Consider the following 24,986-nt stretch of genomic DNA (forward strand, 5'->3'; position numbering starts at 1 on the left):
TATGACAAGAGTGGTTGGGCATAGGAACAAGCTGCTCAGGGCAGTGCAGCCCCCATCCCTGGAGATATTAAAGAAACCTCATGTGGATGTAGCACTTGAGGATGTGGTTTAGTTGGGTGGTGGTGTTGGGTTGGCAGTTGGATTTGATGATCTTGAGAGGTCTTTTCCAGTTTTAATGATTCTGTCCTGCATCTCTGAGTTGGATGTTTTCTCTCAGTTCTCCCAAACCTACCAGGAACCTGTCCTCTAGGCAATGCCAGAGAAAAGTCTGTGCTGGTCACAGGTCCCTCGTGGTGGCCACCATTCTGCCAGGGTCTCCCCTTCAGTTCCATCTGGCCTCTCCTCCATGTAAAACACCTGCATGCTTTTTGGGTAGATTTGCAGTTCTTTTCCAGTTTTGCAGTACCTCAGCCAAGGGCATCCTCCTCTGGTCAGGTATATTTCCCATCACTTTATTTATCTCTGTGTTTTACACTGACCAGGCCATGCTTCCCCTTCCAGAAGCTACAGCAGAAACTCTTTATTTTCATAAAGTCTGCTCAGGGCATTTGAGTGCTTGACCCTTTGGTGCCTCCTTCTCCAAAGGTCTCAGGTGAACTTACCTGCTGTTGGAGATAAGAGCATCCAAAGGTGGTGCCCAGGGGTCCCATCTGGGTTGCCAAGTGTTAAAGGAGAAGCCCCTGCCTGAGCATTCAGCTGTCATTCAAGGATTTGCACGTAACACCCCAGTTTCTACCTGCCAGGACCAGTTCAAGGTCACACTTACTCTCAGACACACTTTCTCCTCCTTCAGACTTGACTCTTGGTGTCCCACAGCAGTTTCAGGTGTTGGATTTTAGAAACAGAAATAATTCCAGGGAAAGGGACAGCAGCAGGGTCAGCTGGAGCTGGGTGCCTCGAACACAGAAATCCCTGAGCAATCACACTCTTAGGATTGATGCACCCACCCTCACATGCCCTTCATGCTCCTTTTAGTCCAGTGATTTTTTTGTTGTTTGGGGTCTCCTAAGACCTTCCTGGGTTCTTTCTCTGTCCCCAGGCAGGCTGTTTGCCACTCTTACCTTGTGGGGTTGCAGCTTCTGCTGATGTTTGTAGAACTCCTTATCTGCTGGTTTGTGCTGCTTGTGCACCTGTGCTGAGCAGAACAGATTTAGGAAAAACCTTGCTTGACATCAGTGTGGTACCAACATCTTCTCACACTGAAAGCAAAACACTGGCTGTACTGTCAGCTGCTGGGAAAGCCCACATGGAGGTATTTTTCTTAGTAAAGTCCATAGCTTGTGGCCTAACTCATGCTAAGCAAAGAGCATACCAAATCACACATTATTAAACAAATTATTAAACAAATCACACATTATTAGAACTCAGACAATATTAAAACTTGAGAGCTGAAGTTAAACAATTAGGATTTCTCAGCATAGCTGCTGAGGTGATGTCTTTTACATCAAAGATTTTGATGTTGGTTTTAGCATCCACAGTGCATTGTCCCAGCTCAGAGAGCTGACCTTGCACTTCAGAAGCCTTAAAAATGATGAAGGAACAAACCAGACCCTGAGCACACTATCAGGCATGTCCATTCTTTATTATACTGCCTCATGAAACTGTCACCTCATGTGTCAAACTCTCAGGAGATGCTCAGACCCTGGTAACAAAGCTGCAAGTATTTCCTTCATCCTATTAGCTCAGTCATGGAGTCATTTTTTAAAAAAAAACATCAGCATATTGAAATGTTTTGTTCTCTAGGTTCATGCCAAGTGGATTTTGGACACAGATATATTCAATGAGTGGATGAACGAGGAGGATTACGAGGTGGATGAGAACAGGAAGTCAGTCAGTTTCCGACAGAGAATCTCCATGAAGAACGAGGAGGTGGGTGGTTCCCTGCCTGCTTCACTCCTGCAATTTATCTCTACAAAAGTAAATTTTTTTTGGCACCCTAAGTAACTAAAATTGATCCAGTTAACTAGTTTGAGGTGCCTATGATAACCCAGTCTGGTTTCCCTTTTTTCTGCTGCATGTTCTTTATGCTCCCTGCAGCATCAGGGGGGACTGTAGAAAATTTAAGGGGGTTCACACTGAGAAATGAAAGGATTCTGGAGCTGAATGTAGTGTGTGTTGTCATACTGCTTTTAGCTTCTCTGTTGAAGGATGTATTAAGGAAGAGTGTAGCCCACAGCCTCTCAATAACTAGAATTTGGGATGAGCTAACTCCTTCCCTTCTCCAACAGCCTGTCCGCAGTCCAGAGAGGAGAGACAGGAAAGCAGCAGCAAGTACAAGGAAGAGAAAGCATTCTCCTTCTCCACCCCCAACTCCTGTGGAGTCAAGAAAAAAGACAGGGAAGAAAGGGTGAGTGTTCAAGTCTTGGAATTTGAGGCTAATTTTCTTCAAGAAGTGCTTGTGGGGTCATCTCTGCCACCTCTCACTTGTCCCACCTTAGATTACAAGAAGAATGATTTCTACAACAGATTTGGGTGATTTTGCTGGTGCAGTGCATGTGGTTTCTTGACTCCTCTGTAGAAATGTGTTACCTGCAGGTGGAGGAGAACCTAGTGCCAGCTGTCAGCATCAAGCTGGGGTTCATTGCTGCAGCAAGAGTAGAACTTATCAAAGGAAAAGGTGCTCAGCTGCTTCTAAAATAACTCCAACTCCTTCCCTTAGTGCAGTCAGGCAGTACATGTACACTTTCTGAAGTGCAGCCCCAGAAATTACTGTGCTTAATTGAGGAGGGTTTTTTAATCTCCATAGCCATGTAATTTAAAGTCCACTTCTCAAGTGCAACTTTAAGAGAGTAGCATTTCTGATTACAGGTGGGGTACAGATTAGAGTGCTTTTCCTAGTGCTGCTTTCATCTCTTAAAAAATTAAAGGCTGATACATCCAAATAAAAGCTTATTTATGGTGGTGTGTGCCTAGATCTGGGGGGGAGGACTTTTGTACTAAAAATTCAGGCCTTGTTTAATATATGTGTTGGACTCTGGTAAGACCATGTTGGACATTTATTATCTGAGGTGAGAAAGAATTACTTGGTAATCTGCATTATTTTTTATTCCATATATAAAGTTAGATACTGTAAGGAGAGGTGTGGGTGATTCTGCCTTTGTTCCCAAAATGGCTTCCTCTGTATGCAGACTGGACAAGGCAGCCTTTTTCCTGAAATAGGAGGCAGCAAGGCTTGAATTGGTCTTGGCCTCTGCTGGGCTGTGCAGCCCTTACTGCAGCTTTAAAAAGGACAAATGGAAGTGAATCACTGTGCCCTTGAATCTCACCAGGAGCCAAGTGCTGCCAGCATACTGGAGGCTGTTCTGGATTGGAATCAAGATTTATAGCCAGTGGTGGTCTCCAGTCCTGAAACACTGGAAAAGACCTTTTGTTTTTTTTGAAACTTCCTTTGTTTCAGTACCAGGCAGAAGATATTTTTCATTAACTCCACCAGCACCACTTCCTCCAGCATCCACGTTTTCCTGCGTGCTGTGACCCAGTCCTTTAATCCTGATATCTGAAGAATAATGTCAAGATGGGAACATCTGACAGTGGCAGCTGGCAGAGCATTTGTGTGTGATCTGTTTTAGGCAAGCAGCCTTATATGGGAAAAGGAGAGGGCAGAAAGAAGAAGATGAGCAAGAAGATCTCACAAAGGACATGGAGGATCCCACACCAGTACCTAATATAGAAGAAGTGGTACTTCCCAAAAATGGTAAAATATGCATGCACTGAATTCTTTGAATGTTAAAACAATTGCTTAAACTGCTCTGAAAAAGTGCACATCTTTTGTCAAAGCTTTGAATTCCTTTATGGCCACGGGGCAGGTGAACTGTGCCCATCTCAATGTAGGTAGCCAGGGATGGCTGAGAAGGGCAGCAGGTTCACCTTCTGTTGGCTTTCTGAAATACATTAACAACCATCCTACTGAAATGTGGGGTTTCTGCTATTTTAGGATTCTTCTTGCCCTTTATGCAGAGTTCATCATTTGGGGACAGAGAGGAAAAGAACTCTGTGCCAAGCACCCAAGATAAGCTTCTCAAATGAGTGGAAACTTTAGCAACAATGCATTCAGTTCTTAACCCTTTGCTGGGAAGTGTTTATCTGAGCAATACCTGTGAAGTAAAGATAAGTCGGAAAAGTAATTCCTTCTCTCAGGTCCTTGAGACAAAACCTTTTGGAGTCCCACTTTGTTTGGTTTTTTACCTGGTTTGAACTGGCATGGCAGAATTGTTACGTGTGCTGCAGGTGGAGGAAGCACACACTGGGTCCCCTAAGAGCCAGCATAGAAGCTGCTTTGTGTTCAGATGGGAAATTGCAGAGAAATCAAACAAATGGTCTGTTGTACTCACACTGCACAGATGAACTCCTCTGAACTGCAAAGACATGACCAACAAAACTGGTTATTGATAAGATAGTAAAAGGGTGATGATGCTAGGCTTGGATAATTGTGTCCTGTCTGGTGGTTACTCATTAGAGTTTCAATCTCCCTTCCTTTTGTAGTGAACCCAAAGAAGGACAGTGAAAACACGCCTGTGAAAGGAGGAACAGTAGCAGACCTGGGTAAAACACACCACACCACCCTGCACCCCCTCCCCTCAATTTTATGATAAAGTCTTACTTGCAGGCCAAATGAGCAAATATTTTAAAGCCCTCTATTTTAAAAGAAAATAAGATTTTTTAATTGAATTAATTGAGTATTCGAGTTGAAACATGTTGACTCTTTTTCACTTACAAGGCTGTTCCTTGTATGCATTGATTTATTTATTTTAAATACATAAGTTTTTCCTGGCAGATTTTTTTTTTCTTACTGGGAATCAGGGTGGATGACAGGTTCCCTGAGCTTTGTTGAGTCTCTGGAGTAAGAGCTATAAACTAGTGCCCCATATCCTATTATATGAAGCTACATCACTGAGAAAGGCAGTAATTAGACACAGATTCCTAACTGTGGAAAAATTCTAATTATCCTTCCTCTGTCTTCTTACCTGTTCCCATGTCTGGTCTAGTGGAGTGCCTGGATAAGGTTGAGATTGCCTTAATGATGTCTGCTCCATTTTGCTTTCCTCCTCACTTCCCTCCCAAACCAAACTAAATACTTGTTCCAGTTCAGCAATCAAAGGGCTCATGAGTAATCAAGACTTTTGTTAGTGTAATTCTCCATAATTTTACCTTTCAGATGAACAGGATGAGGAGACTGTGGCAACGGGAGGAAAGGTAACACTGGCTGTTTCCTAACTGAGTTTGGTAGAAACAAAGATTTTCCTCTCATTTTCAGTAACTTAACTTGTAATATTATTCAGCTGACACTTCAGATTCATTTTGTCACTGCTCACTGGTGACTTCACACTCCTGGGCCTGGTCACCCTCTGAGTGGCAGCAGACACAGGGATGTGGACTTAGATGTTGAACTTAGTATTTCTTCTTCACAAAAGAGAAATCCCCAAGACCAGCTTTAAGAGTGATCAAAGTGACTTTATCCAAGCAAAAATGGAGAGTAATGAGACACAGTTCTGCAGGCAGGAAACGATTACTGCTGACAAGTGTCTTTAGTGGAACTAAAAGTAACAAATCTGATTTCCTTCAGTACTCTTCTGAGGAATGAGAAGGTTAATGGGGGAAGAGTGGCAAAAAATACAACCTGTCTTAGACAATAGTATAAAATTGGTGCAGTGTCAGTAACTGGAGATGGCAGCAGGAGCCAGGCTGGCAGTACAGAGTGCTCTAGGTTGATGCTGTATTCTGTATGCTCAGAATGGAAGCAGCATTTTCTCCTAAAGTTCCAGCATGCTTAATTTTATAACCAGGATGCAAAACACACTGCCAAGTATGGCCTTGAGATTTGGGAGCTGGCTCTGTAAGAACTTCTTGCTGGCTTTCTGCACTCTTTAATGTTTTTATGAACACAGTTCACACGTCCTCTGGTCCCTGAGATCTCCCCACTGACCAGAGATTGCATTAAGAAAGGTTTATTTTGCACAGGACTGGAAAGCAGTTGTTTTCATCTCACTTGGTGCTGGCTGGGAGTTGTTGGGTGTGTCTCTTGCTCCCTGTTCACTGCTGTGTTCCCTCCCTGGTGCAGGAAGATGAAGATCCCAACAAAGGGGATCAGAGTCGCTCAATTGATCCAGGTGAAGATAACGTCACAGAACAGACCAACCACATCATTATTCCCAGCTATGCATCTTGGTTTGACTACAACTGGTAAGAAAGGAATTTGGAAGTGGGAGAAGATTGAGTTTTGATGATTGTTTCTCACCAACCAAGCTTAGAACTGAAAGAAATGACTTTTGTTTAGGTTTGGTTCCCATGTGTGGGTACATCTTTTCCATTTAAAAATCTTTCTCAGCTGGCTGCTGGCAGTTTTCAGGGATTGAGAATGAGGAAGAGAATTTCCAACAGCATAGATCTTCTGTCTGCCTTCTCAGCATTTTTTGCTTTACATTGATTTTAAGGGTTTTTGTTTTTTTTTCCCCCAAGGGGAAATAATTCTTTCTTCTCCCTACTTCTCTAGTCCTTGGAATGATCTTTCTGTGTTTGTAGCTATTTCTCAAAGCTGGTGGCTTTTTTATTTTGCTTCAGATCTTGACTTTGAGAATAAGTCACTGATTATACAAGGAGGGCACTTGTTTCATTTTGGAATCCTCCTTGGAGCCAAAGGTTTGTGGTATTGTACAGCCATCTAACTAGTTACAGCAACGCTGATCTGCTCTGTCTGCTCAAACTTCTGTTTGTGCAAAGAGAAGCAATTGATGGGGAATGAAAGTCCCTCTAAGAGTTAAACTCTTTATGTAGTGCTTTTTTTTGGTTTGTTTTTTTTTTTTTCAATGAAAACTGCTTTGGAAACAAACAGGAGTAGTCATACATCTGGAAGAGCTGCCATTTGAGCATGTGTTTTGTCATAGCTTTAGGAGCTGAGAGATGAAGAAGTCTGGATCTGATGTAGATCAGGAACAGCAGCTGTGTGATGGCTGCCCAGGGCAGGGCTGGAGTCCCCATCATCCCTGGAGGGGTTTCAGAGCCCTGGAGATGTGGGGATGAGGGACATGGGGTGAGGGTGGCCCTGGCAGGGATGGGGTAAGGGTTGGACTCAAGGATCTTAAAGGTCTTTTCCAACAAAAACATTTCTGTGATTTCCATTGAGATTTGCTTTAGGCATATTACACATATGTAATATGTGCTTCATGTCTGTGCTTCAGTTCCTTGTTTATGAAGTGAAGGCCCAATCATACTTCCCTCCTGAGAAAATGACATTTTACCTCCAGGTCCCTCCGACACTGTGGTGCCAAGTGCCCTTTGGGAGAGGCTGCTCATAATGATGATGCCTCTGGGCTGGGGCAGTTGTGTGGCAGCACTGGCTCTCGTGGTGTTCCTGGGAGCTCAGTCTGGCTGTGAGAAGTGGCTAAAAACTAAAGAGGTGTTTCTGAAGAAAGCTGGAATTCATGTTGCACTCAGTGTACCTGTTCTGACCTTGTGAAAGGCAACCTGAAATCAGCTCTGTGCTGGGAACAGGGGGCACCCACAAGGTAGCAGAAGGATATGAAAAGAAGCTTTGATTTTGTCACTTCTGGTGCTCCAGAAACAGCCCATTAAGCTGATTGGGATTTGAGGCTGAAATAACAGCACAGCTGTGAGATTGACATTTCTCCTGTCTCTGAGCACTGCTTCTCCCTTCAGTGACAGTTCTTTTGTTCTGGAGAGAGCACACACACAGCACTGTCCCACCTCAGCCTGCAGGTGTTCCTGCTGCTGCTGTGCCAGCAAATGCTGCTTGGGGTCTGTGAATATGTGAAAAACCTCCCTGTCTGCAGCCCTCCCAGACTGCAAATACATCTTTAATGTGTCCAGTTGCAGCTAATTTAGAGCAGCCTGAAGAATAATCCTAATCAGCTCCTCACAAAATGCTTTATTAGTGGCTGTTTTAGAAAAGCCTTCGCTAAAATTAATTTCCTAGTGAAAAGATAAAACTTATTTAATGCTCAATTCAGTTCCAGTGTGATCTCTTATGCTTTGGGCAACTTCATTGCAAGAACTGCATAATTTGTTTGTTACTGAAACCTGAACAATTCACTGGTGTCTCTTCATCTGTGAGGCAGAGTATTTTCCTAGGAATGACAAGTTGAGGGTAAGCAGTACAGGTGTAAAAGGACAATTACATGGTAGGTTAAAAACCAGACATAGAGGAGGAAGATTTGGAAAGGATGTATTTTTCAGTTTCCTTTGAAAATAACAGTTCTTAAAGGACCACTGTAGTTCTCCAGATTTTAACTTGCATAAAGTATGTGCCATTCTATGAGTTTGTCTTAGAAACTGACTTGAATTTTGTGATACTTTTTTAAATCCAGTTTTGCTTATTGGATTAAAACATACTTAATTCCAAAGGGTCATACTAGAATACTAGGATTTCTAAAAAAAAGAAACCTTTGCTGTAAATGTTCTCCCTCCAAGTAGTCATTTGAAGGTGTGCAGTGTACTCCAAAATTATTTATTATATAGTATCTTAATTGTGTGTTTTTATTACAGTATTCATGTGATTGAACGTCGTGCTCTTCCTGAATTCTTCAATGGAAAAAACAAGTCCAAGACTCCAGAAATGTAAGTAAAGCAGGTGAACCTCGAGTTTACCTCGAGTCCTGTGTCCAGTTCTGGGCCCCTCAGCTCAGGAAGGAGCTTGAGGTGCTGGAGCAGGTCCAGAGAAGAGCAAGGAGGCTGTGAAGGGATCCAGCAGAATTGCTGTGAGGAAGGGCTGAGGGAGCTGGGGGTGTTGAGGCTGGAGAAGAGGAGGCTCAGGGGAGACCTCATCACTCTCTCCAACTCCCTGAAAGGAGGTTGGAGCCAGGGGGGGGTTGGGCTCTTTTCCCAGGCAACTCTCAGCAAGACAAGAGGGCAGGGTCTCAAGTTGTGCCAGGGGAGGTTTAGGTTGGAGATGAGAAAGAATTTCTTTCTGGAGAGGGTGATCAGGCATTGGAATGGGCTGCCCAGGGAAGGAGTGGATTCTCCGTGTCTGGAGATCTTTCCAAAGAGCCTGGATGTGGCACTGAGTGCCATGGGCTGGGAACCACGGGGGGAGTGGATCAAGGGTTGGACTTGATGATCTCTGAGGTCCCTTCCAACCCAGCCCATTCCATGATTCTGTGATTCTATGAATAAAGGTACCTAAGAGTTCAGGAAGGTAAAGGAGCTTCCAGCTTCATGAATCCTGTGGTCACTTCAGCTCAGCATCTGTGAAGCAGCTCCTGTCTGTAAGGACATAAGAGAAGGAAACAGCCACCTGTGCAACCACTTCTTGTAGTTTGGTAATAGCAGAGGTCAAACTTTTAAATATCAAATATTAATTCCTGGTTATCCAGGAAAAATAAAACGAGTGTCTCCCAAATGCAAGAAATTCTTGAACTTTTTTTTTCAGTGGTACAAGACACCATCTTCCAAAGACATCTGCAGAATTCTTGAATCTTAATAATCCTCCTTATCTTCCTCTTCCCATGCCATGGGGTATTTCTGAGACTGTTTTGTCTGTAAGCACTGATCACCCAGTTTGTTGTAGGATGCTGTGTCAGACTGTGGAATGAATTTTACAGAGTTACCTGTATTGATTTCACAGTTCCCTGAGCAGCTGATGGGTTATTCTGAAAATGCAGTTTAGGGCTGGAAAATGAACCTTCATAGCCTGAGATTTATCTGTTTTCAGATATTAGGTAGTCCAGTTTGAATCACAGTGCTGGAGTTGTGCATTGCAAGAAGAAAAATACTTCCTTATTTATATATAGCTGTTCCAGACCCTCTGGTGACATTTTAATTCTGGACATGCCTGTTACATCCAGGTGGAGTTAGATCCAGATCCAGTTTGTACCAATCTCATCTCCTTGTGGGATCAGAGATCCACTCCAGAACTTCAGTGTTCTTAATTGAAAGTTATTACACACACACATAGTTATTTCAACAGCTTCCCTGAAGCTGTTTGCAATAACATTTAAAGAAATATTAGTATCATATTGAAATATTGCAGGTTTTCTTATACATCAGATGATGGACATCAGATGGGACTTAGCAATGTAACAACATAAGATGCTGATTTGGCATCAAATGTTTATCCTGAGAATCTACTGCAGGGCTTGTTGGATGCATTAATAAAAGTACCACCTCCCCTTCCCTGAGGGCTTTCTGTTCTCACAGTAAATTTAATTATTCAGAGCAATCTTGAAAAGCAATTAAAGGAAGATGGTCAGCATCAGATTTTTGAGCAATTTGCTTGTTTCTGTTAAAATTAGAATCCTAAAACCTGAGGGTTCACAAAAAAACCCCACAACATAAGTTTTCTGACCACTGTATGGTTATTGACTTGGGACAGTGGACACAGGCTGGTTGTGTTCTCTTAATCTTGGTATCCAATCCTGGTTTGATGGCAGAGCAGCTTAAATCAGTTTTTTTAATTAACTCCCAAACGAAGCCTTTGAGATGTTGTTTTCAAATCAGCAAAGCTGTGCATCTTTCATACAGAACATTTCTTCACCTAACTTCATTCCTCAGTTCCTTAGTGGTGCAGATGATGGTGGTGATGCCATCCTCACTGCTCTTCTGGCAGGAAAACCAGGAAAGCTTCAGAGTGTTTCTGTGCTCCCATCTCCTCAGGCCTGAGTGATGCTTTGTGGGGCTTCTGATCTAAGCTGGAGAGAGACAGCAGCAGCTAAGCTTTTCCATCCTGGAGAAGGGAAGGTTGGGAGTAGTTGCCTGATTGCTGAGAAGATGGAGCCAGGCTCATTATTGAGGTGTGGGCCAGGAGAAACAGAAGCCAGGCTGAGACACAGCACATGCTGTCTGGGCAGGAGTTTGTAACTCTGAAGAAGGTGGAGCACTGGGATGGGGCCCTGGGAGGTTCAGAGTGTTCTTCCTTGGAGTCTTTCAGGCTTTGCTGGATGAAGCCCTAAGCATCCTGGTCTGTTGAGTGTTTTCAGTGCTGACCATGGATGGGCTTAGAGACCTCCTGAGGTCCCTGGCACCACGAATGATTTGCAGCTTGTGGTCTTTACTCTCAACTTCTCTGTGTTTGAGTTGCAGAGGTAACTGTAGCTGCATCACAGTCATCCCAAAATGTGTTTGATCCCAAATGTAGCTGATAACAACTCTGCTCCAGCAGTTTTTACTGTTCAGTGTATTTTTGTTTGGGGTATTTCTGGGACTTGGTGTCTAAGGCTGCAGACAGATGGGATTGTGAAGGAATGCTGAAGTTCTGTGCTTTCAGCCATGTGCTCATCACATGTAATCCCATGACTCCTTTTTCAGCAGACATCAAAACACCAGGTCCCTCAGTAACTCATCTGTGAGCTGCTACTGGTTATTGCCTGTGAGAGAAGTGAATCAGGGGCTCCTCCCAATCCTGGTGTTGTCCTACAGATGTATTTTTGTCACCGTCTGGGGGTTGTAGGAGTAGCATGTGCTTTTGGCTTTGTGTTTTCTTTTTAAATAAAATAGAAACATCCTTCTGGATGGAAATGTCTTGCCTCCAGCTGAGTTTTCAGGCCAACCAAAATACTGTGTCTGAAAAGCTCACACAGATTCATTCTTGTGACAGGAGTGCCTGGGAGGTGGTTTCTGTCTTGGAAGGAATTTTAAGTAAATATTAGTTGACTTCTTCTTCCTTCTGTTGACAAGTTCTGGCTGATGGGTAATGTCATTGTCAAAACCAGACTGCCTTCAAGATAAACTTCAGAGATGTTTCTGTCTTAGGCTTCTCTCTTCACCTGGTAATGTGACCTTAACTAATATTTAACTAATTGATGCAGCCAAGACTGCTTTGAAGTACCTATTCTTGAGCAGGAGGCAACCCAGTTATCTCCAGAAGCATTCAAAAACTCTCTTGAATCTTCCTCTTGGGAAGAAGCTCATTTGTGTGGTTTTTGCCTATCAAACATTCAACATGGAAGAGCCCAGCACCTAGCTCCATGACTTTTTTTCCATCAGGTTTCATGCATTACGTGGTCAGATGAGGTTTTGGCAGGAACCCATACTCACACCTCTTGCCTGCAAAAGGCATTGGAGTTCAGTTTGTACAATTTACATTGTTGGTTCCTAGCTGCTTGTGCACACTGCATGTGAAACATCACCATCTGACATCTTTCCAAAGGCAGAATTCTGTTTATAATACCCTCTTTTGAGCACATCTTTGCATGGGGTTCTTGGTTGTGTTTGGCAGATTGGGTTTGTTCCATCCGAAGGACAGGGCTAGCAATAATTTTACACTAGTGTATTTTGTTCTGAACAACTTGTATCAGGAAGCATTTCTGCATTCCAGAAGGCTACTGTAAAGGCTTGCAAAGCAACATCTGGAGTGCAGCCCCCAAGCCCCCTTACCTGGATTGCTGTTCACTGAAATAAGGGTTTCTGCTTTGGCTGTTCCCCAGCTCAGTGAGTGCTGGTTCTGGCTTCTGGGTTCTTGCCCTCTGCTTTTCAAAGATCTTGTGCTTTTGGTTTGCTGGGCTCTGAGCTTTCCTTACCAATCTTTGTGCATTAAAAAGTCCACATGTAGGAACAGCAGCCTTCCATTCCATTCCATTCCATTCCATTCCATTCCATTCCATTCCATTCCATTCCATTCCATTCCATGTGCTACTTCTGCTTTTCTCCAGAGCTTTTTTCCTTCCAGGCTCACAGAGGGATTACTTAGCCTCTTTCCACCTGAAAACCAGACCCCATTATTACTGTTTTTTCTGCAGCTAGTAGTCTGTTGCACAAGTATTTATTTGACAGCCAAGCTACAGCAGCTACTTGTGTGATTTCCATTTAAGCATGCTTCAGCATAATCCAAACAGATCAAATCCAGAATGAAACAAGCTGGAAGGGATGGCTTGTACTCAGTGTGTAAAAAAAATAAATCTACTTACCTATTACTTTTGATTTTTAAATTTCGTCACTAAAACTTACCTGTTTGTGTTTATTTGTCAGTCTGTCTGGTGTTGGGAGAAAATGAATCCTAAAATACTTACTCTAAGCTTCATTAGATGTCAGTGTCCATGAACTCCTTCTCCATCATCTTCCAGATACCTGGCTTACCGCAACTTCATGATTGACACCTATCGCCTCAACCCCCAGGAGTATTTAACCAGCACTGCCTGCAGAAGGAATCTGACTGGGGATGTGTGTGCAGTCATGAGGTAACAGCCAGGGATCTTTCAGCCTCTGCTTCCCCTTTAGCAGAAGAAAAAGCTGCTTTAGAAATGAAGGTGCCCCAGTCTGACAGCACAGGGGTAGGCAGTAGCCAGCCTGCTGCTGGTCAGCGGTTTCCCCACTTTTTTGGTAATCAGACTGTTTTAATACTGTTCTTTATTGGTAATACTGCTTGCTGAACCAGGCCTAAAGAGTCTGGATCTTGCCTTGTGATTATTTCAGTTAAGGCTGTCCAGTATGTGGAGATTTTTCAGAAATTCTGGTTTCACAGCTGAGTTTTGTCAGCAATCTGTACACTGCCTGCTGATGATTCCATGCACGCAGCCTTGGCCTTGATTTGCCTTTATGCTTCATTAGGTATTTTTCTGTTACCTATAACCAGAAATGTCATGTTTTGTTTTATGCAACGTGCTGAAGTGCAGTCAAGTCTGCATAAACTCATGCTCTGTGACTTTTATTGCTGTTCATGATTATTGAAGACCTACAGATGATTTGGAATAAATGTTTGATCCAGGCGTGTAAACTTCTTCCTTTGTCTCCTTCCTGCACTGGCAAGCAAGGCTTTGGTTCTGAAGGATTTCCTTTGTTCTGCTGTCCCATAGGGTGCATGCTTTTCTGGAGCAGTGGGGTCTCATTAACTACCAAGTGGACCCAGAAAGCCGCCCCATGGCCATGGGACCTCCTCCTACTCCCCACTTCAATGTCTTGGCTGACACCCCCTCAGGACTCATGCCTCTCCACATCCGTACCCCACAGGTGAGACCCAGCTCACCCCCAGGGCTCTTTGCCTTGGCTCCAGCCAGTGGGCATCTCAGTGGACTAAATTTGTGCATGATTTGCTGAAATGTTCACTTCTTTGAATCATAGATAGAATCCCAGAGTCTCAGCTGGGAAGGGACCTCAGGGCCCATCTGCTCCAACCCTTCTCATGTTATTGTTGATCTGAGATGTCTCAGCACCCATGGAGCTGAGACTTCCAACTTTCCCAAGTGGGGGAATCCACCCCTTCCCCTGGGAGACCATTCCAAGGTCTGACTGTCCTCAGGGGGACAAATTTTCCTCTGGTGTCCACTGGGAATCTCCCCAGGAGCACCTTGTGCCCATTGCCCCTTGTCCTGTCCATGGGACTCCTTGTACCCAGGGAGTCTCCAGCTGCTTTGGAGCCCCCTCTAAGTACTGGAAGCACTTTGCCCTTCTAGGTTGAGGATTTCCAGTAGTTGGGATCTTCAAAACAAATCTGCTTTTATCTTGCATGAAATCATCTGTGTAGATTCACGTTCAGCATCTTGCTCAGTCCGTGCTCTGTTGAACATCTGACTGAAAACCTTGAATAACTGACTTCCTGCCTCTCTCACCTTCCTCTTGTAATGTTTGTTCACAGATTCCAGCTGCTCAGCAGATGCTGAGTTTTCCTGAGAAAAACAAGGAGAAGCCTACTGATCTGCAGAACTTTGGACTTCGCACGGACATTTACTCAAAAAAGACTTTGGCCAAGGCAAGCATGAGACAACTTGTGTCACTCTTACATTCCTGATTTAGATTTCTGCTGCCTCAGTGTAGGGTTCTAAAATACCCCACTTCTGGTTGTGTTGGAAATTGGAAATAGAGCCACATATCTATGCCAGGCTTGTCAATACTGTCAGTCTGCAGACACTGAACTCTTGTTTTATTGTAGTGTGTTTCACTTGACTGGCTCAGAATCTATCCAATAATTCACCAAAGAATCCAAGGTCTTTTGGCAGAATCTTTAACTATCCTGTTTCCCAATTCTAGGAAGTTGATTATTACAAAAGGTGTCACAAAACCATTGCAGGGGCTGTCCTAGCACTGCTATTGCAGTGCGTTGTATTTGTATAGTTAAGGTTTTGAGATCCTTTTGTCAGTAATTCCACAACCCTTTTAACTCCTCCTGCTGCCTGATATCTCTGTGTGTGCTTGGAGGTACTGCAGAAACAGCAGTTTGGCCTCAGGTCTGGGAATCTGCAGTGTTTTGTTCAGTGAACTTGGGCTGAAATCAGGCTAATTCTGTGTAATTGGTTTCTGTAAATACAGTATTTGTTGTCCTAAGAGATCACAAGATTAACTATTAAAAAAACCCCAAGCAATAAAATCAAACCACAAGAGATCAGGATTTATTTATAAAGCCTGATTCCCTATCACATTTGGTGGAATTACATTTTTGGTTAATTGAAGGAGGTTTAAACACCAAATGTATACAGTTTTACTGGTTCTGGACTCCAGTTCTGTTCACAAGGGTCTGTCCCAGTGTACTTGAGCAGATTTGTTTGCAGAAATTTCTTTCATTTTTGTTCTGTGTGTGGCAGTTGCTTTTTTGGCTGTTCATACTAACTGATCAGCTGCTGGCTGACTCACTTGGATTAAAGTTCTCTGTGGGTTGATGATCTATTTGAAATGCATGTTGAGAACAGGGTAGATTTACTTATCCTAGATACCCTTTTCCTTTTGCTGTGGTCTTGCACAGAGGCTTTCAATCTATATAATCTTTCCTAAGCACATGATCAGCTGCTCTTGTCTTTCTGTGACATGTGATGGCTGAGGGTGTCAGTAATTATGGAACTTTTTACCAAGAGTTTTGTAACTTTTAGAAAATCTCAGGAATTAACCATGAGCATTTGGGAGCAGCTACCCTTGGAGCAAGTGACTGCTGAATATGTAGATTATCTTGCTGTGATTATTCTGTCTTTTCAGGTGGCTTCTCTCATTTATAAAGATGTTTTTTCAAAACCTGATTTACTGCTTTTAGATTTTTTTTTTTTTTTTTTTTGGAGCTACTTCATTTGTTGGAAACCAGTTGGTTTGTCTTGAAAGCCAAGATTGTGGTAGGGGCTAAATTTAATTGGACATTAGCCCTTTTTTGTTGGGAAAGGTGCCCTTTAAGCTGAGAGGATCCCAGGTGCCCTGAGTGACACCAGCTCCTCAACAGACCTCACGTGTTCCGTTGTGGCTGTTGGCTCCCTCTGTCCTTTGGTGTCAGCTGTAGTAAACTTTGTGTAAACTGCTCTGGTCTTGGCTTCATTTTACCAGCCAAAGTCAAGCCAATGCCAGAATGCCATCAGCACTCCTAAAAGTTTTTATTATTTAGGAAAATCTGCTTTCCTGTTTGCTCTGTGTGGAAGCAAAGATATCCTGGAGAAAAGGGTACCAAGTCTCTTGGCTCTGGCTTGGCATAACAGAGGAGTTGCAGGTTCTCCTAGGTGTGTTGGGAAGGTGGGATCTGTATCCCTCAGGCTCCTCAGACAGCAGGAATGTACTCACCTTCCTGCCTCAGCTGTGTAAGTAAATCCCATGTAACTGAACCTCTCTGCAGGAGAACCAGGGATGGAATAGCTGGAGCAGGAAAGCTGTGAAGGTGCATGTTGGAGTGGATTAAATAACACATCCTTCCACTTCTTCGTGCTTTCTTCTATAAAGTCCTGTGCAAAAAGACTTGTATTTCAGTTATTTTTTTCTGCTGTCTTTTGCAGAGTAAAGGTGCAAGTGCTGGAAGAGAATGGACAGAACAAGAGACACTGCTGCTACTAGAAGTAAGTTCATGAGGGCAAAACCAAAGGCTGCAAAACCAAAACATGCAGGATATTACATACTTAAAAAATCTACAGGCAGGTTAATAAAGTTTTCCACGTGGAGTTCATTGACAGCCACATGTGTCTACAGAAACTGAAATAGCAAAGCAGTTTGCAGTGGGAAGCAATCACTTGGGGCTTGACTGATGTAGCTGGAGGAAGCTGGAGACTGTGGATCTGTCTGTACAAAGCTGCCTTGCTGCTGTGGTTCTGGTTTTTGAATTGGCATAAATTGGTAAAAACTCTCCCCTCAAACTGTCTCTCTTTGTCTGACCATCATAGCTCCAGGAATGTTAGTTCTTAAAAGAAGTGGCAGTAACATCTATATACTAGAGGGGCTTCAACTCAAGGCTGAGTTCTGACTTGTATCTGCACACAGAAATAGTTTAAGAATGTCTGCACAGTTTCAGGAAGACATCTTGGGGTGCAGAGATGTCTTTTCATTGCAAGAAGTGCCTAGCAGGGTGAAATAAGGATCCTTCAGGTAATGGTGTTCCTGCCACTAAGAGAAACACTGAAATTCTGATCAACCTCACAGGTTCCTGCTGTGCCACAGCATGTTAGGGAAACAGCTCATTTTGGGGGCTTAAATTGTTAAGAAACAACTGAGGCAGTTAAAGGTAAAAATTTATTTGGTATCTTTTTAATTCTACACAACTTCTCATTCCTCCTGCCACTTAGCTGTGCTTGGTGTATTCTTCAAGCTTTTTCTGGAGGTCTAGAAACAACGTATCTGAGATGACTCAAATCACATTGTTAGTGTAAAAAGGAGGTCAGAGAATTGTTAGCACACTAGAATCCAGCCTTTGTCCCCAGATTGCTTCATTTGATGCTCTTGAGCCACATCAGCCCCCTTGGAATTCCAGTCTAGGATGAAAATCATCCCACGAGGTGCTCTGCAGAGGGATGTCCCAGGCTTTCCCACTGGCATCAGGGCAGCATTGTTTCCCACAGTGCTTCATCAGAAAAGGAATCTCAGTGGCCTGAAATAATGAATGTGCTGTCACTTCCTATAAAGAAGTTCTCATCCACCTGGCTTTCTTTTATGGGAACATCTTCTTGATGCAGAGGTTGGGTGGTTGTTATATTTCCCTTCTCTGGAGGGAAGGGAAATTTTCCTTTTATGTAATTCAGAGTCTGGTATGAGAATTCCAGTTTTGAGGTTGTTTCAGGGTTTGATTTTACTTGGAGAGCTTGAAACCAGACTGCAGGTGTGTGATTGTTCTGGCTCTTTTCTTGCTGGTTTTTTTCTTGCCTGTAATGTGTCAGTGAAGCCACTGAAAAGTTCATTTCATAAGGAAAAGCCTGGGCCATGGATCCTGACAGTGCTGAACAATACTCATCTTCTGTCTGTGCCTTCTCAGCTAGATAAAGTGCCTCTTCACCAGCAGGGGCCCTTGATTCAGTGTGTTCATCAAACAGCCAACATAATACTTTATTATTTTAATTGTAGGCTGATGTGCACAATTAGCCAATATTTTTCCTGTTGACATGTGGAAAACCATTGCTAAGATGTCTTGCTTGGCATTCTTGTGTGCAGAAACAAGACTGCTACCTCTGTGCTGGCTTCTTTGCTCACAGAATTATTATTTTAAATGCATTTTTTTTATGTGTGTAGCTTCTGGTCATACCTAGCAAGGATGGCCCAGTGAAGTAGTCCAGATGACACGTTCTGTTTTGTTTTAAAAAGCAAAACAAAAAAAACCCCTGAGTCTGGAGATTACAGTTTTATTTGTTGTGAGTTTAAATTAATGATGGTTTTGTTCTTCATTCTTCGTGGATTTAACCTCTGAATAAATCAGTGAGGAGTATATCAGTTCAGGCATAAGTAATTCAGCTCTAACAAGCCTGCTCAGTCCAATTAAATCCTCAGGGTAGCTTTGGGCAAATATACATGCAGTGAAGTTCCAAAGCATAAATCTCATCTTAAATAATTATTATCCTTCTGCCTGTTGACTGAATAAATTGGGTGAAGGAAATACTGTTTCTCTCCCAGAACCATCTTCCCCTGCCAGACCTCTTCTCTGTATCTCCACGGAGCACTATTCTTGCATAGTTAAGTGCATTTTCAGCTATTTATAGTAAGGACAACTATTGGGAGAGCTAGTTTGTCTAGCAGGAAAGTAACAAGCAGTGAAGGAGAATGAGAGGAAAAAAAAAAAAAGCCAAAACAAGCTTGCATGGCCATGAGAAACAAAGCTGATCTAGTGTGCCAGTGTGATTAAAAATGGATAGACACTGACACACAACTTCAGCCCTGAAATGGTGTCAGGGAAAGTGAAATGGAGGGTGATTGTTGAATAAATAAGTCCCCTGAGTGTCACCTGCTGGACTGAGCTCTTTCTCACTTCTTTAAACACTTTGGGCAAGATCAGAGAAAGGTCAGGAGAAGCTGGGGAGCAGCCTGTCTGTTGTATCCTGTCCTTGGTTCTTTTCCCAAACCAAATTATTCTTTTTTGAGCTTTTAAAGCCCTTCATGGTGTCTGGCTCATGGGCAGTTCCTGTGCTGTTCTTTCCATCCAGCTGGAGCGTGGTGTTCCCAGGTCTGGTTCCCAGGCTTACACCCAGTGTTCTGAGGGAAGGGTCCTTCAAAAGACCCCATTCCCTCCATCCACTATAGCTGAAGATACAGTGGGGGTTTTTTTCTCTCCTCTCCACACAGTTTAAGCAGTTTTAGAGATAGAAACTTAACACTTCAGCCAGGGGAACCTTAAGTCACTTTCAGAGCAAGGGGCCAAAAATCTTCACCCACTACAGGCAACTTGGTCTTTTTTTTTCTCAGAATCATTTTGGTTGGAAAGAACCTTTAAGATCACCCAGTCCAACCCTTCCCCCATCCCTGCCAGGGCCACCCCCACCCCATGTCCTTCATCCCCACATCCCCAGGCTCTGAAACCCCTCCAGGGATGGTGATTCAGGCACCTCCCTGGGCAGCCTGGGCCAGTGTTTAATAACCCTTTCAGTGAAGAAGTTTCTTGTAATACCCATCCTAAACTTTCCTGGCACAACCTCCTGACCACTTCTCTTGTCCTCTTGCTTGTTACTAGGGAGAAGAGTTTACTGATTTCTTTTTTCAGTGCCTGTTGTATCTCTGACACTTGGGTTTACATCACCTGTCCTCTTAGTCCACTTCCACATCTTTCAAAATGGGAAAGTCTTTTCAGACTGCTTGCTTTTTTTTTCCCCAGCAACATCCATGATATGCCAAAGAGTCCTGGCCAGGTAGATTTTGTTGTCTTTGAAGAATTCTCAGAACTTATATTTTGAGTTGCAAAAACACTAAAAACACTTTTCCCCCAGGACTGCTGGGAAGAAATCAGCATGCTCAGGAATACCTGGATTTATTTTAAAAAAAAGTTTTAGTATTGATGACAAAGACTGGTTTAAGTGTAGTCCTTCAGGCCAGTATCTTCTGAATGCCCAGCCATCATATTTATCTGTCTATCTTTATATATATATAAAATAACTTGTTCTGTGGCCATGCCACTTCCCAGATCAGGAAGCTCAGCACATGAGTCTGCTGGCCCAGTTTCTGTCTCCTGCTTGTCCCTACAAACCCTGTAGGAACATCCAGCATCTGAACTTAGTGTACTGGTGAGTACTCCTTGGGGTGGATGGATCCTCCTCATGGCAGCCACAGTCCAGCTCTGAATTCTGCTCTGAAAGGTTGGAAAGTCAAGTCAGACTTGGTGGGTTACCCCAAAGGTTGACTCCTGGTATTTCTCAGTCTTGTGGGAAAGGTTTCAAGTACTGAAAAGCCATTAAATACATTTCTTCTTAAAATTCAGGCTTAAGTGGGCATTCTGCTTCTGCAGGGAAGCTCAGTTGTTACAGGCAGCTAGGGAGGAGGAGGAGGAGAATTTCTGTGTCTCCTGAATTATTTTACACCTGCAGACCTTGAGATCCAAGGCAGCTCAGAAGGGACCTTAGGGCTCCTCCAAACAGTCTGATATTACCCCCTTCAAACTCTATCCTTCCCCTCCCCACAGTCATCACTAAACCCCCTTCTTGCTTGCTGTGAAGCAGGGCAGACAGCAGTGATTTTCTGTTGTGGTAGGGAAGTGTAGTGGATGGAAAACAGCAGCTTGGATTCTTGGCCAAATCTGCCAGAAATGAAAACAGGGTCTGCAGCTCACTCAGATGATGAGGAAGGTGTTAACCACCCCCTTGCTCAGGCCTCCAGTATTACTCTTTTCAGAAGGCTTCTGTTGTGCCTTTGAATTGTCCATCCCATTCTCATTTTTCAATGTAACATATCTGGCCAAGAAGTCAAGCTGCTGGCTCTTTTTCTGGGTGACTGGGCCATTAATCATCTCAGTAATGTGGAAGTTAATTCAGGCTACTCCAGCTCTTATTGTGTGCTGTCCAAATGCTGCAGGAGCTAAAAGAGTTTTCAGGGGAAAAAAGCTTGATAAGGGATAATGTTCTTTTAGGCTGCTACTTTGGGGTTTTACAGCAGTAGTTTGTTAGTTTTCCAAAAAAACAATGGAGGGTCTGTTGGTCTTGATGATCTTAAAGGTCTTTTCCAGCATAAATAGTTCTGTAGTTCTACTCCCTGGCCTCAGTAGCTCATGGTCATTAAATTATTTTGTTGAGACTTCTCTTAAGTAAGTGTAGAAGCAACTGGAAGTCTGAAGTACAAAATAGTTGATTGAATATGGAAGTTCTTACTTTGCCAGATGGCTTATTTACATAATCATGATTCGTTAACCTGAATGCTTAACAAATATCAGACAAGTTAACAGTTGCTGGAGAGCTGAACCCTTCTGGCTTCATGCCATAGAATGTGTTTTCCTCTTTTGCCCTGAAATATATTGGTTTGGTTCTCTTCCATTTAACATCTGTTGGAGCTAAAAACTGGACTTGACCATCACAGGTAATGTGTCTGTGTGAAATAAATCCTGCTTCTGCCCCAAAGAGCTTGGGGTGCTAAGACCTAAGTGAGAGAACTCAGAGTTCCCTCAAAGGGAGGAGTAATGGGAATTAGAAGAATTGGTAGGATGAGCAAACTTCTTTCTCTGTAAAGTTTTTCATGTGAAAGCATAATGGGGGAACACTGTGCAAATATTGTAAGCAAATCCCAAGTGTTCTGGCAGTTTTTTTAAAGTAGCTCCATAAAACTCATGTGCTGATCCCTGTGGTTGAAGTTTAACTGATGTCCCACTGAGACCTTCATATTTGTTATACAGAATAATTTTGCCACCAGAAAAAATGCTATTTTAAACAGCTGTCTGATCCCAATTTATTATTCTATCACCAAAAATCTTCTTGCATAATTTACTTATTTTCCCCCCCTCCCAGAGCAGTCAATGTATCTAGAAGGATTTTGATCTTTTGCAGGCTCTGGAGATGTACAAAGATGATTGGAACAAAGTCTCTGAGCACGTTGGGAGCCGTACCCAGGACGAGTGCATTCTGCATTTTCTGAGGCTCCCGATTGAAGATCCCTACTTGGAGAACTCAGATGCATCCCTGGGCCCCCTGGCTTACCAGCCTGTGCCCTTCAGCCAGTCTGGCAACCCTGTCATGAGCACCGTTGCTTTTCTGGCATCAGTGGTGGATCCCAGGGTGGCATCAGCTGCAGCAAAGGCTGCCTTGGGTAAGGATCTGCCTTGGGTAAGGGTCTGCCTTGGGTAGGGGTCTGCCTTGGGTAGGGGTCTGCCTTGGGTAGGGGTCTGCCTTGGGTTAGGGGTTTGCCTTGGTTAGGGGTTTGCCTTGGTTAGGGGTTTGCCTTGGTTAGGGGTTTGCTTTGGTTAGGGGTTTGCCTTGGGTCTTCCTTGGGTAGGGGTCTGCCTTGGGTTGGGGTCTTCCTTGGGTAGGGGTCTTCCTTGGGTAGGGGTCTGCCTTGGGTTGGGGTCTGCCTTGGGTAGGGGTTTGTCTTGGTTAGGGGTTTGCCTTGGGTTGGGGTTTGCCTTGGGTCTGCCTTGGTTAGGGGTTTGCCTTGGTTAGGGGTCTGCCTTGGGTTGGGGTCTGCCTTGGTTAGGGGTTTGCCTTGGTTAGGGGTTTGTCTTGGTTAGGGGTTTGCCTTGGGTTGGGGTTTGTCTTGGTTAGGGGTTTGCCTTGGGTAGGGGTCTGCCGTGGGTAGGGGTCTGCCGTGGGTAGGGGTCTGCCGTGGGTAGGGGTTTGCCGTGGGTAGGGGTCTGCCGTGGGTAGGGGTCTGCCGTGGGTAGGGGTCTGCCGTGGGTAGGGGTCTGCCGTGGGTAGGGGTCTGCCTTGGGTTGGGGTCTGCCTTGGGTAGGGGTCTGCCCCAGCATTTTTTTCTCAGCTTGTTTCTACACCAATGCTCTGTTAATCTGCTCCCAAATCCACTTCCCTGGAGCATCTGCAGGGTGGGTAAGAAGCTGTGGAAACAAATTCAGGGGGTACCTCTTTTGGTACTGAAACTGCCAATTTACAGGCAAGTTGGAAAAGCCCTAAAGGCCCAGGAATCTCCCAAGATGGCATGGCACACTGGGAAGTTGGGTGCCACACTTCTCTGTGTCCTCTGAGAAACTCAATGGAAGAGATGCTTCTTTTTTTTCCTTATCCAAGTAACAAGCAATAGAACAAGAGGAAGGGGAGGTTTAGGTTGGAGCTGGGGAGCAATTTCTCCCTGGAAAAGGTTGTGAGGTCCTGGCCCAGGCTGCCCAGGGCAGGGCTGGAGTCCCCATCATCCCTGGAGGGGTTTCAGAGCCCTAGGGATGTGGGGATGAGGGACATGGGGTGGGGGTGGCCTGGGCAGGGATGGGGAAGGGTTGGACTCAAGGGTCTCAAAGGTCTTTTCCAACCAAAACAATTCAATGATTTTCTGGTTTTTCCATGTAGAAGACAATTTACATAACTGGGAAGAGGCACTTCCCTGCTCCATGTGAGAATTAGCTGCCTAATGAGAAAAGAAGAGACTTAACCTATCTGACAGTTTGTTTTGTCATCAGCTTTAGCTACACAGTGATGAGAGGAAATGACAACTTTTTATTTGCCATAAATCCCTCACACTGTAACATTTTCTGTGTGACTGTTAACAGAGGAGTTCTCTCGAGTCAGAGAAGAGGTCCCACTGGAGCTCGTTGAAGCTCATGTGAAGAAAGTACAAGAAGCAGCAAGAGCCTCTGGGAAGGTGGATCCAACATATGGACTGGAGAGCAGCTGCATTGCTGGAACAGGTCCAGATGAGCCCGAGAAAATCGGTAGGTTATCCATAAAAATGCAGGAGTTTCTTCAGAGGAGGTTTCTGGGGCATTTTCTTTTGAGTTCACAATGAGCTGTAAGTTCACCTTCAATATCAGGTGGGAATCACAGGTAAGGAGAGTGTGACAGGTGATTCTACTTGGGCTTGCTGCAGGGTTATTAACTCAACACTGAATTAATGAGCTTCAGACAAGCTTTAGGCTTAGAAATTTTTCTCTGACTAAATGGAAATGTTGCTGCTTGGGATGTGTTGAGCTGAATGGGCAAAAATACCAGTGCAGAACATTTCATGCCAATTCCATGGGTATTATAGTAATTAGAGGACACTGCATTTTAGTTAAAATAAAGTAAACCAGGTTTTATTGTCTCTCTGTGCTGCAGCTGAATCTGTAGTGTTATACCACATGTTTGGTTACCAGTTGTATCCTCAGTCTTGTACTGTGAGGATGTTGCTAACGTGGTGGTGGCAGAAGAGGAACCTTGTATTAAAGGTCGGGCTGAGGCTTGGTAGTGCCACAGTTCCCAGCTCTGGTTGTTGCACTGCCACGCTGCCAAGCTCTGGCTTTAGGGGCTGGTGTCAGTTGAGCTCTTTTCTGTAGATTCAGCAGATACTCTGGCATTAGGGCTGTTATCTGAAGCTCTGAGAGGTGCAGATTGTTCATTCATCACTCTGGAGAGTGAAAGCATTTCTTGTGGACTCCCTACCAAACAAACCACTTTGTTGTAACCCTTTCTGGTTCACTGTTCTGGCTCTCCTTCAGCAGCAAAATGGGTAGACACATAGTTTGTGATGTACCTACTGATTTTCTCAAAGACTTTTACCTCTTGAGTTTGGTTCAGATCTGCCAGCTTGTCTGTAGAGCTTTATTTTTATCTCCAGCATCGTTGCCTGCTCTTTGGTTCAGCTCATCACAAATAATTTTAGTGCATGTAGTGACTGGATATTTAAAGGCATGTTTGGCTCTGGGTAACACAGAACAGAGAGTAATCTCGAGTGACTGGAGGGCTTGATTTGGGCTGAGTGTGTGCATCTCATGGGTGACCTCCTGTCACCCCATCCAGAGACATGAGCAAGGTGTCAGTGGTGGGATCATAAGG

At 43.9% G+C, this 24,986-nt stretch overlaps 1 protein-coding gene across 2 annotated transcripts in view; it reads left to right on the forward strand.

The window, feature by feature from the left end:
- SMARCC1 (SWI/SNF related, matrix associated, actin dependent regulator of chromatin subfamily c member 1) overlaps positions 1-24,986 on the forward strand; it is a 93,741-nt gene that overhangs the window by 27,901 nt on the left and 40,854 nt on the right. For both annotated transcript variants that reach the window (XM_030444915.1, XM_030444916.1), the window contains exons 9-21: positions 1,744-1,869; positions 2,229-2,347; positions 3,570-3,694; positions 4,483-4,542; positions 5,156-5,193; positions 6,059-6,180; positions 8,500-8,571; positions 13,011-13,124; positions 13,740-13,893; positions 14,519-14,632; positions 16,623-16,682; positions 22,062-22,320; positions 23,726-23,887. In XM_030444915.1, the coding sequence (XP_030300775.1) occupies positions 1,744-1,869; positions 2,229-2,347; positions 3,570-3,694; positions 4,483-4,542; positions 5,156-5,193; positions 6,059-6,180; positions 8,500-8,571; positions 13,011-13,124; positions 13,740-13,893; positions 14,519-14,632; positions 16,623-16,682; positions 22,062-22,320; positions 23,726-23,887 (1,525 nt within the window). The remainder of the gene's footprint in view (positions 1-1,743; positions 1,870-2,228; positions 2,348-3,569; positions 3,695-4,482; positions 4,543-5,155; positions 5,194-6,058; positions 6,181-8,499; positions 8,572-13,010; positions 13,125-13,739; positions 13,894-14,518; positions 14,633-16,622; positions 16,683-22,061; positions 22,321-23,725; positions 23,888-24,986) is intronic.

This window comes from Calypte anna, chromosome 2, assembly GCF_003957555.1.
Source record: "Calypte anna isolate BGI_N300 chromosome 2, bCalAnn1_v1.p, whole genome shotgun sequence".
In the NCBI taxonomy this organism is placed as follows: Eukaryota; Metazoa; Chordata; class Aves; order Apodiformes; family Trochilidae; genus Calypte; species Calypte anna.